We start from the raw sequence: 12,743 nt of genomic DNA on the forward strand, positions 1-12,743 counted from the left end.
CAGTAAATTAGTAGCTCGAAAGAACTGCAATTACAAAATATTAGTTTAGTATGAGTGTGGAAGAAATGCGATGTGAGAATGGGATGAATGCTCGATACAAGACAGATTATTCTTTAGAATGTACGTGATATGTAGAATACTTTAGGTAATATTGTATTACAATATAACCATGTTATTAAAATTTTTTATTTGGAACATTGGGCTCCACAACCTAATTTAATGTTTTCAATGTGTTGTCCAATAAATTTATGAAAAAATAACATATATGTTAATGTATAAAGTGTTTCATTACAAATTTTACAAATTAAGAAGTATTAATTAACATTTTAATATTTTCTAAGATTTTCTACATGAAAATTATAGTTAAAAGCAGAAAATAATGAATTTCATTTTTATTTTTTTTATATAGAATAAGACATATTTAAAGTGGTTTCTATAATTCAGGGATCTAGGTTTTTATTGATTATAATACTAGTAATTTAAAGCAACATAAAGAAATATAAACTATTTTATTCCAAAGTATGTACACATGTTCATATTTTTCAATAAATTTTAACTTTAGTTAAAATAGTTTGTGTTATGTAATGAAAATACATTTCTCCTTTTTTATATGAACAAGTTTAATATTTTAAAAATATTAATTTAAAAATATATGAAAAGACTAATAATTTGTAATTATATATAAAATATCTATATTTAAATTGTTGAATAGTTGAAATATATATTTCACGACAATAATAATATAATCAATGAGTTGGATGATTTTGGACATAAAATTATTAAAACTTCATAAACAGTATCATAGTTTTAATTATGATCAACATTAGGGGAAATTCACACAAATCTGAAAATCAGTTGTGTGCGTGAATATGCCATAAATTTTCAATATTTGCAATGTATATCGAAAATGCACAATCACGAAAAGGAAGTATCTAAACTATCGATAGTATTAAAAACAAGGAGATAAATTTCGATACCGGAAACTATCGATAATAGTCGATATGCTATTTCCCTATCTGTAATGGGAGGATTAACAGGTTTGAAAAGATAAAACAGCTAACATAATCAAGTCGTGGAAGTTAATTTTCAGTTTTGTCAGTTCCACGATATTTTGTGAAAATAAAAGATGATGGAAAGCTCTGATGAAAATTCTGAAGATTCAAGCTGGGTATTATATAGGGATCGTGAAGAATGGAGAGATGTAATTCCTGTGCCTCAGGATGATGGTCCCGATCCTATTGTTTCAATTGCTTATTCTGAAAAATGTAAGTATTTTGCATGTTTTATGAGCTAAATACCATGTTTAAATGATAATAAGGTTATAAATTTTATTTCGTCAGAGTTATGTATTCTTATTCTAACTCACACCTAACCTTATATAACCTTCATTTTAAAGTAGATAACAAGTATTTTTCTATATACCGAAGTAGAAGGTAGATAAAACTGTAAATTTGTGCATTATTTTATTTTTTACTATTTAATGTATTTTATAATACATTTAAATCTTAGTTACATATATTTTATAGTTGAAAAAATAAGTAAATAATATTTGAAAAATAACTCAAAGAATAGAAGTAAATCATATAAATTTGTGTGATAAAGATATGTTATTATTCTTTTGCATTATGTTTGTTCCACTTTATTTATTTAAGAATCATAATCTGCATTGATTAGAAGGTATTTCATGTAAAACAAAAAATAATATCTATTGGACTGAATAATTTTAATATTTACAAAGTATACTATTTTTATTTAATATTACTTTAAATCGATATAATATTTCCTTTTACTAAAATTTTATTATTATTTTAAGTTAGGGACACATATGACTATTTCCGAGCTATTAAAAGTATACTATTTTTATTTAATATTACTTTAAATCGATATAATATTTCCTTTTACTAAAATTTTATTATTATTTTAAGTTAGGGACACATATGAAGAGTTACGAGATGAATTAAAATCTATTAATCTGTTGACATATGACAGCTCTAAAAATTACCAAGTTTGGCATCATAGAAAAGTTATTGTTGAATGGATGCAAGATCCCAGTGGAGAATTAGAATTTATAGAAAATATTTTAAAACTTGATGCAAAGAATTATCATGTTTGGCAATATCGCCAGTGGTGTATAAAAACATTTAAGTTAGTATACTTGATTTGCTTTTACTATCGTTAATTTATATTTTTAGGTACTAATATATAAAATAAATACTGTATATAATCTGCAGTTTATTTGACAAAGAGTTAGAATATACAGAACACTTATTGAATGAAGATATTCGCAATAATTCTGCTTGGAATCAACGTTATTTTGTATTAAGTAATACAACAAAATTTGAACAAAGCGTAATTGACAGAGAAATTGAGTTTGCCTTGGATAAAATTGATTTAGTCAAAGGAAATGAAAGTGCTTGGAATTACCTACGAGGGTAATGTTGGTGATAGTTTTTTATGCAATCCATGTTTTTAAATTGTGCAATTTAATTAATGTATGAATTTTATGCCACATTTTAGTATCTTAATGCAAGATAGCCAGGGTTTGGCCTATAATGAAAGAGTAAGACAGAAGTGTGAGGAATTGTACCATGCTGGTTGTCGTGTTAATCATTTGCTGGCTTGTATTATAGACATTTGTCAGGAAAAACCAATATCAGAGGAATCACCAGATTCAATATTTCATATTACTAATGCTCTTAAGGTATAGTCTTTCTTACTTATATCTGTATTTATGAATTATCTGTACTATTTCTAATTATGTTTGTAATTATATCTAGCTATGTAAAGAATTATGTGAGAAACATGATACAATAAGAAGGAGATATTGGGATTATATTGGTCAACAGTTATTGGATAAAATGAAATCAGAATCAGTAACAACGTAGTTTCTTTTAAATTTTTATAAAAACACGATTTTAATTAATATATTATGACCTATGTACTTGGAAGGAACTGTGTATTATATGTTTCAACATTGAAATGACGGTGTATATATCAATATGAAAGATGTATTGATATATGAAATGTATTGTTTATAAATTTGATAATACATTTTGGTCAATATTATTAATTTACAAATCACCATATAAAAATAAGAGTTAGTAACTGAGAAAATTTTATAAGATATATACAAAAAATTCATAATACTTTATGCAATATTTTTAAGTGTAACTAAAAATAAAGTAAGTTGTATAATTATGAATGGGAAAAATAAAACGATGAAGTCTTTTATAAAATATACTCTTTTCTTAGTATTTGTACCTGGTCTTTGGTAAGTAAATTACTACAACAAAATATAAAGCAATTAACATTGATTATCTATTTATTTATAAAATAGTTACATACTTTCAAGTATAGTACAATAACTAGTTAAGATTATTTAAATCAGTAGGCTTTGTCATAACTAAAATAATTGTGAACGCAGCGTTCCAAACGATGATTTTATCATTGAAAATATTTTCGTGCGCCTTTAGAGTTGTAATTCATTTCAATAAATATAAACTCAAATTTATTCGTTGACACCAGTTTTTTAATAGTAATGGTTACACCTTTGGGACAGTGTAAAAATCCCTAACAGGAAAGATGAATTTCATTGCAAACAAGCAATGGCAGTGATCGTACTTTTTAAATAAAACTATTTATGTTTCGAAAAAATCGTAAACATATTATTCATGTGAATTACGTTTGCGAAAAAGTGTACTTTAGTATAAGTATTTAAAAAAGGAAAAAAATAAGAACGTATACGCAAAACTGAGCGAAATAAATTTAAAGCCTATTTAAGGCAGCATTTCTATGTGATACTGATATGAGAATTTAATGCATTTGTTTTATGTACAAATAAAGTCAAATTATCTGTAAATCATTCATAGTACTTGTTAATAAAGAAAGTGGACAAATTTTAACTAATAATATATTTAAATATATGAGACATTTAAAATCAAAACTCGCCAAGTCCGATTGACTTTCTCAGTTAAAAAATAATAATAACAATGAATTGCAAAATGAATTATTAAAACAAGAAATGGATTTGGTGGGTATTGATTCCAGACGCCTCGTAATATTGTAAGTTTTTAATAGAATAATCGATATTACACATGACACAAATTTTTTAACGATATGTGTAAACAACAAAGTAACATTAATTTTTAAGTGCCAATATATGCATATTAGACGGTACGTGACACGCGAAAAGACTATTACATGATCAAAGTTTTTAAGAACATATATTTAATGCGAAATAAGTAACGATCGATGTTTCATTTCGATGAAAAAATTTTACTGATCTAACAGAATTCCGTATGCAACGAAATGTTTCCGATGCACGATGCTTGTAGACTGGGCATTTTTTCTTAAAGTTCTCTATCCTAACATTTAACAATCAACATTCAAACGAATAGTCCGATTACATGCTTGTATCGATCGGAAGCAAGTCCTCTTTCAAGGCATTAAATGAAAAATATGGATTCATCTGTGCATAGCTCTTCGTGCTCATTTTATAATGTTTATTCTCTTCGATTTAGAATTTCCAAAATGCTCGCAAAGAGGATTGCTTCCATCGGTACGTTAAAGCTACAAGATATACGTAGTTTTACCACGGATACATTTTACATATACATTTGCTTTACACCGAAAATATACCATCATATGAATATTTTTACCACTTTCTCTCTTTTTTCTTCTTTGTTTAAATTCCTTTAGTTGTAACATATCGTATATGTATTTTTTTGTCAACTTGCTGTGATAACGCACGGTGCCTGAAAACTCGCATGTCATCTAATATTGAACTTTTAAAGAACTGTGAAACAATTAATCCGAGATGTACACATTTAGGTTATGTTGAAAAGATCGATACTACACTGCTCAATAATGAAAAATCTATGATTGTTTAACTTTTTTGGCGTATACGTAAAGTTATCCAATTTCAGAGAACGCCTCGTATAAATTACTTTTTTTTATTAGTATATTTAAAGGACTGTATTTCACAACTTTTTCCATTTAAAATTCATGATTTGAGTAATCGTTGCGTTCTCTTCAGAAACATTTGCATTTTGAAAGATGTATCTATATCAATTTCCATTTCTACGATTAATTGAAATTCAGATAGTAGTTAAATGGTTAAGTTGTGTATAATAAACAGCAGAGAATATCATTACCATTCATCCTAATATTCACTGATTTGAGCAATAATTCCGATGTTAACGTTTAATGTATTTATCGGATGTATTTAAATTTGTACAATTAAATAACAGGAATAACATTTTTTTTTTTTTACCACATTCAAACATTTTTTCCATTTCATCTGAAGAAGGTAGATGTTAAAATATGTATTAAAATCAATTTTACGTTTCATAGAGAATTGATTGGACGAAATTTACAGACATATGAAATCTCCAATTCTTATTTGCGAATGCATAACATTTTTTCTGGTACGGTTTTTCGTGCGCCGTGTAACACAGTCAGGCTATATTTTTATGTCCACAATTAATATTCTTCTTAATGAGTAAGTATTCTATACGATTGGACCATCTGTCAGCCAGTACAAGCACAGCCCGACCATAATCTTCCATTGTTCTATTTAATAGTTCTCCTTAAGTATTGATGTTGGCCGTGAACAGCTCAATGACTCTTTAAACGATTCATCACTCTAGTTGGCTTTTTTCTCTGGGACATCGAGCCCTTTTCACGGATCAATTCCCTTTCGATTTCTCTGTCCAGCAGTCATAATACTACTTCTAGTAGATACCACCGAAAATATTCTCGATAAAGATGCGACTAGCTATCGAGAAGGAGATAGATTTCGTATAGAGAAGATAGATCATTGAATCTTATTCAAATACAATGTGCCTACGTTAAAATAGACGAGATATTACATGCATTTTGTACCCCTCACGGATCCTTTCGTCGTTTAAAATGGTGCCAATTGAAAAAGCTCTCATCATATGCGTATTAATTAACGTTAATTCTGTTTTGCTAAAGTGAAGTGATGAAAAATTAGGTTAGGTTAATTTTGCGTTTCTCTGCATGTACTAGAATGTATGAATTTTTGTGCCTGGACTTTCCTGAAGAATATTTTGAAGCAATAGTTACTCGTGTTTTGTCAATATCTCTAATGTATAATGAACGAACCGTTAGCATATCTATTCATTATCATTAATTAGCGCAAAGTTAAGTTTTACACATAATACCGATTTTAAATATCGTCTCCAATTATTTTGAGTTTATCATTATAGAGTTCACGAATACTGGTTAGAATCGTTTTTTAAGTAGCGATCGAGAGAAAATCGTGAACCTGACGTTTAAATATATTCTTGATGTTTATCACGTAGAACTTTTGAGAGATGCATTGAGAGGTTAGGGGAAAAGCATTTTGACTCTGCCTTCGAGACAGTCAGACGGAATAAAAAAATTGAAAAAAAGATAATCGACGTAGTCAACTGCAAAATAAGGAATATGTCTTAATACCTCTGAGCAACCAATATTCCTGAACTCTAATCTGATATTTCTTCTTAAATATGTGACACTCCGTTCCGTACATGAAATAAATCTATGGAGTTTGGTAAATTTCAAATATATCATACGTTTGAAGAACTTTCTCTTGCTTGCCACAGATAACCTAAGATAACCTAAGATAACCTAAATTTCCAAAAACACATTGAACACATATACTTCCAAAATATTTGTAAATATCTAAAAGAGGTTTTTTGGACAAATATTTTACAAACCGTTTGCTCTGTTCAAATAAGATTGCAATGCTGCAGACAGTTAAATGGTACTTTAGTCCTTACTGGAAAGTTGGCGTCAACAAAGACATTTTACGTTCGTCTGCTTGCTGGAAGTTGTCTAGAATGAAAATTGTGACTCACGAGTGATGCGTGTAAGTAAACGATTCCGATGCAACGACGTTTCGAACCTGTTCTTATTGTCTACATCGATGAACTTAAGAAAAACGTCTTCGGTATTTTCCCTTGATCGCGGCTTAGAAAATATGAATTCTGGTCCTTAGGAAAAATACCAGAAAAATACTCTGTTTTACTAAATAGTTTGGAAAAGGAAAAATTTCTATTATCCGATAAGTTATTCGTGATGTATCGTGTTTTTCGTAATCTAACTTGTACGATGCAAATTTTAAGTAACACTTTAATGCTTGTCGTCGGTGAGATCGCCAATTTTAATCTTGTGTTGGTATGAGTTTCTTTTTAATTTTTCAGAAATATTTTTTCTTCTTTTTTTCTTTTTTCTCACGCGTTACCTCGTTTTCAAGGCGTTCTAAAAGACACGTCAAATACGTATATAATAATTTCTATATAGTAATTGCCGATTATCGGTCAAGTTTTCTAATCATAGATACAAGATCTTACAGACGCAAGACTCTAGACACGCTATAAGATAAGACAATTTACTGTTAGTGATGTGTATGTGTATACGCATACGCGCGTGTATGTGTGAATACAATCGTGTTCGTGTATTTAGTATATGCGTGTACGAAGCATGCACGCGTGTTGACTAAGCATAGGATAGAACTAATATGATACAATGGAACTTTGCGTTTGAAACGACAGGTATTTCAAAATAACATTATTACCTCTTTAAATCGTCCATTAGCTTACATAATTTTTCTTTCGGCGTGTGTACGAATCATTGAAATTTCATCGCACGATTAACTGTACCACATCTTAAAAAAAAAAGAAAATAAGAAAAATAAATTATAAAGTTATTTCAATATTCTAATTAGAAAAATGAAAAATAGGAAAATAAACAAGGGATTAGACCTATCGTATTCTCAATCAACGGCGTGAACGTGAGATATTTTACGCTTCTCTGATATCTAGACCTAACATTTGGTTGGGGTTGAAAATATCTAGATAACACAATTACGCCGTTCCCTTTGTTTTTCTATACTTACTTCAGTAACTTCAAAGACATGCGGTAGTGATCGAGTTGATACGAGGCAACGCTTCGACATGCTTGCCTCTATTTTTACACGTAAATCTTAACCTCTAAATGTAGGCGCTGCTAAAAATCGGAGAAATCTCTATTCCGATAGTTCGTCGTGCACTAGATCTATTTCCGTGTCCTTTCGTTCTCATTTTCATTGGATATTCGTTTCGATTTTCGTTTTTCTTCGTTTATAGCCACCTTTATTATCGATGCATCGTGCAATTTTTCGCGTTGCTGCTAGTCAAATGAAATAACAGAATTAAAACACAAGATCGATCGAAAGAAGCCATGGTTTTACGATTTACGTAACATCTTATGGGTAAATGTACGATAGAAAAGAAAGATTTACGAGCGGATTCTTGGAATAACTCTACTCCGGTTTCAGTGTCTCGCTTTTTCTTTCCTTAAGACGCGTCGAATAGTGATAGATTCGAAGTTTTTCGATGCATCGCGAGTCTTGTTCCGTTCGAGTGTACCGATCTTATTTACAAGTTAATCAGAAATAGGCAGTGATGGAAAATGATTAAATATATTTCGCTCGGGAATCGTCATCGCCCGTCGCGGACGCTTTGGTCCAGTCATCGCAAAACGTTAGTAATTGCAATAAAATTCGGTATCATAGGTTCCTGATCGAAGATCTTTTGAATGGAAAATCAACATACTGTTTTCGCCTTTTCCTTTCTTCCGCTTCGTTCTTCGTATATTTCTCTTATGTCTGTCTCGATCTTATTCTCTTCCCTTTCCATCCATCTCTGCTTCGTTCTCTCTCTTTAGCAGCACGCAGTCTTTACGAGCTAAGTTCTTACCACGATTAATAATTCACTTACCTGTCACAAAAATAAATACTTTTATTATATCGCTTAATCTACTCGCTTACGTACTAGAAACAACGAGTCCCGCTCAACATAGCCAGCTGCTCTAGCGGGTTTTACGATATCTTTTTTATACTTTCTACGTCTCAAGCTAATTATTTCTTTTATATTTTTTCCTCTGTTTTCTTTACATATTCTCGCCTCTTCCTTATCAATGTTTGCCGTGTACTTGAATTAAACACGTCAATTTCGTGGTTTTATTACCATTAAAAATCGTATTCCAGAGTTTACTGCTACCCATGTTTATCTGCGACGCTTGGAAGTACACCTAGCGACGAATACGTGACCTATCTCCGCTCGCTATAGCGTCTCGTTGTAAACTAAAGATCTATCGGTAATTCGCAATCGTTCCGCGGTCAATAAGCAAAACCTAGAACCGTTTTATCGTCTACAAGCGTTTCCAATGACAATTAAATTCGAGTTTCTCGTGACTCCGCGAAATTAACGAATCTAACGTTATTCTCGTAAGAAATAATGGTGGTATCGGAAATGAAAACGGAATAAAATGAAAAAGAAATTGTGATTTTTTAGGCTAACAATAACACGTAAATAAAAGAAAGTGTCTCGTTTCCATTAAAAAATCACGTATACAATTTTTATGCGAATGGACGAGTTTTAATTAAATTTCAATGTAAACGCCTACGTCTTGGCGTAATAAACAATAGCCATAGTAAAAAAATATGGTTGTCGTAGAAAACTAGACTACGTTGTTATTGTAAATCGTTAAGAATCCATGTTATGATACCGTGCTTGCGTGTCTGTCAATATAAAATATGAGCCAAAGTGAAAATGTTCTTTTCCTTTTTTCGTTGAAATATATTAGTTTTTAAGTAAAGAACGTAGAAGTAAAAAATAAATATAAGCCAAGCTCAATTACTTCTACACAAATATTTCGTTCGAATATCTGTGTTTCTGATGTCTTTTTTTTTATAGAATTATACTTTGGCACGAACAATGCCACGTACAATTTACATCAAATCTCAATGGCACACTTATTTCTTTTTGTTTCATGCTACTTTGCAAAAATTTTTTTATTTTCCTCCTTTAAGACGCACTGTGCTACACGAATACGACCTGATCTCTTATGTTAAACACCAACTTCCACGTATTAAAGTAAGTTTTATTTATCTCGCCTCATCGTAACGAATAGTATCTTTCTATTAACTGCCATCTCTAAATCAACATATTCGTTCATCGTTTGTAGCGCGCGTTCCTTAAAAACGAACTACTTGATAACAGTTCGTAACAAGTTCCGTTCGTAACTACTAACAATCGTGTAATATCGTTCTTCTGTTTGGTATTTTTTTCGCTTTTTATACTTTGTTTAATCATCTTTCATCTAATCCTTTCTTGCCTAGCGATACGCATACTTGATAACTAGAACTACAAATCTCGAAAGGACAATCTCTATTCTTAGGACCATTTCGTGTGATCTTTTATCTAGAGGGTGCTGCTTGGTAGCGTTTCAGCGCCATCTGTTGCAAAACCGACGTACTAACGTGTCGTTTCGCGGATCGGATCCTTTAAACGCGACTATATTCTTAACCGTGTTTGAACAAGTTACAGGAAAAATATCTACGTCGTTTTCCTTCGAGACGCTTCGATCCCGGAAATTCGCACACGTAGACGCGAGTCTGTCGCTCGAGATCTTCGTAATACACCTTGAGGAAATTCATTCCCCTGGTCCAGGAGATAAGGTACAACGTTGAGCGATATATTCCCAAATCGAGAGAATCTCTTCAGGTCCATGGCATGTATCGTGGTCGCGCCGAGTGTCAGAAGGCCGTGTCTAGTGCTGCCATACTCGTTGAAATGTCGGGATCAGCGTGATAAGCTTCTAAAAATTCTGACAGCGTCACCACTCCATCCTTGTTCCCGTCCATCTTCTGCAACAGTCACAAATATTTATGCATGTCTCTATTGAATTCCTTTGAGAATATTGACTACAACGAAAGTGTCACTGTCATTTCAGGATAATTGAATAGCAATGTGAACAGATTTTGAGGTTAACTGTGTAGGTAACTGAGGTAAAACTTTTAAAGAATTATTAATAAAACTGAGAGTATTTAATGTTTAAGATTACCTTTTGTTTACTCTTTATTTGCGGTGCTTACCTTTTATTTAAGGAGTTCTTTTTTCAAATTTAATTATTTAACACAAGTATCAAATTTATTATACGTAATAGTCTTCTTCGATACATAAATACCAATAACTTTTTAATACAAAGTTGTTAAAAAATAAACTCTCATTCAGCCTTCAAGATGGGAATGAGTCTTCTAACGTTTTTATTTTTCGCGCAATACTTCATTTTAGTCGAAAATACGGAGGAAATAAAAATATTTTGACATATACGTATTATGGATATTTATTCCGTGAAAATGTGAATGCAGCTAGTTTACAAAAAATGTATAAATTACCAAATTTCTTATTAGTAACAAATTTTTTGCAACGTACGTATATAATAAAAGTGAAAAAATTAATAAATTATTGGTTACTATGGATCATATAATATACATAAGTAAAAATGTACCTATAATTCACAAAAAGTTCATAAATTATTACACTTATTGTTAATAACAAATTAAATTCATTCCTACGAATTGTTCACAACGTAAATTTATAATAAAATTGAAAAAATGAATGAAATATTGGTGATTACTTGAACAATATCATACTAATGTTTAAATGTACCTATAATTTGCAAAAGTGTAAAAATTATTACACTTATTTCTAATAACAAATTGGTCACAACGTAAATTTATAATACAAGTGGAAAAATGACTAAATTATAGGCTATTACTAGTATATACAACGTATTTGCGTGAAAATGTATCTATAATTAGCAAAAAGTTAATAAATTGCTACATTTATTGTTAGTGACAAATATTTTGCAACGTATATTAACGATAAAAGTAAAAAAAGTTAATAAATTATTCGCTACTACTTAAACAAACAGCGTATTTGTATTAAAATGTATTCGTAACTTACAAAAAGCCAATAAATTAATAAATTTATTGTCAATAGCAAATTAAAATTGTCGATAACAAATAGTTTGCAACGTATATTAACGATAAAAGTCAAGAAAGTTAATACATTATTAGTTATTACAGCGGAAAAGTAACTTTTAAAGGAATCGGTAAAGTTCGGAAATTTTCGCCGATCTTCGCCCGGCCGCCGCTATATAAGGGGCCCGCGTGCAGGCTCGAGCCAGTTCTCGCTTCGACTTCGGGAGGTCCGCGTTAATATTCTTTCTTTTTGTTTCAGGTTTTAATTATTTCTTTTATTCTTTCAGATTCTATTTCTTTTTTCCAGATTTCATTGTTTGTGCATTCAAGTGTTTCGTACACTATGCGAATGCTTCGTCGTTTGGTTTAATTGTATATCATCGATGGCTAGATCAATGGCATTCAGTAGCCATTGTCCATTCTCTTAAATAATTTAACAATAATTTCTTCTTGCAGATTTTATTTTTTTCATTCTATGTGTCCTTGTTTCAGCATTCGAGTATTTCGTATAATATTCGAATGTTTCGTCGTTGGTTTACTTATGTCTCATCGTTGGCTAAATCTTTCCTTTCACAAATTTTACGACTTCCGTTCGTTTTGTTTTCGTTAGAGCGTTCGAGTATTTCGTATAATACTCGAGCGCTTCCTCGTTGGTATGTTTATATCTCACCGTTGGAATGTTTCTGTCTCGTAGTTATGTTGTTCAGGTCTCGTCGTTGGCTTGCTCGTTCCACTTGGTTATTAGCCTTGATGGTTTCCACGTACTAATCCCTTTCCTTTCAGCTACATATTAACAATAATATATTCTGTTTTAGCTTTTAGGTTCCTCGAGACTTCATTTGCGACATATCAATGAACGATGCGTGCGTTTACTTTTAAGTAATCATAAGATAGATCCATAGACTAAGTATCATGTGCGCGCTATCTG

The 12,743-nt window shown here is 30.8% G+C and overlaps 1 protein-coding gene across 1 annotated transcript; it reads left to right on the forward strand.

Moving 5' to 3' along the window:
- The first annotated feature begins 1,019 nt into the window (after nucleotides 1–1,019).
- Nucleotides 1,020–2,923, forward strand: Fnta (farnesyl transferase alpha). The gene is given in 6 exon segments (XM_017898502.1): nucleotides 1,020–1,265; nucleotides 1,814–1,889; nucleotides 1,891–2,145; nucleotides 2,232–2,432; nucleotides 2,518–2,701; nucleotides 2,778–2,923. Coding segments are annotated over 6 exon segments (963 nt in total). The 5' UTR covers nucleotides 1,020–1,126; the 3' UTR covers nucleotides 2,886–2,923.
- The last annotated feature ends 9,820 nt before the right edge of the window (nucleotides 2,924–12,743 follow it).

This window comes from Eufriesea mexicana, unplaced genomic scaffold (genome assembly GCF_001483705.2).
Source record: "Eufriesea mexicana isolate 0111107269 unplaced genomic scaffold, ASM148370v2 scaffold4744748689, whole genome shotgun sequence".
In the NCBI taxonomy this organism is placed as follows: Eukaryota; Metazoa; Arthropoda; class Insecta; order Hymenoptera; family Apidae; genus Eufriesea; species Eufriesea mexicana.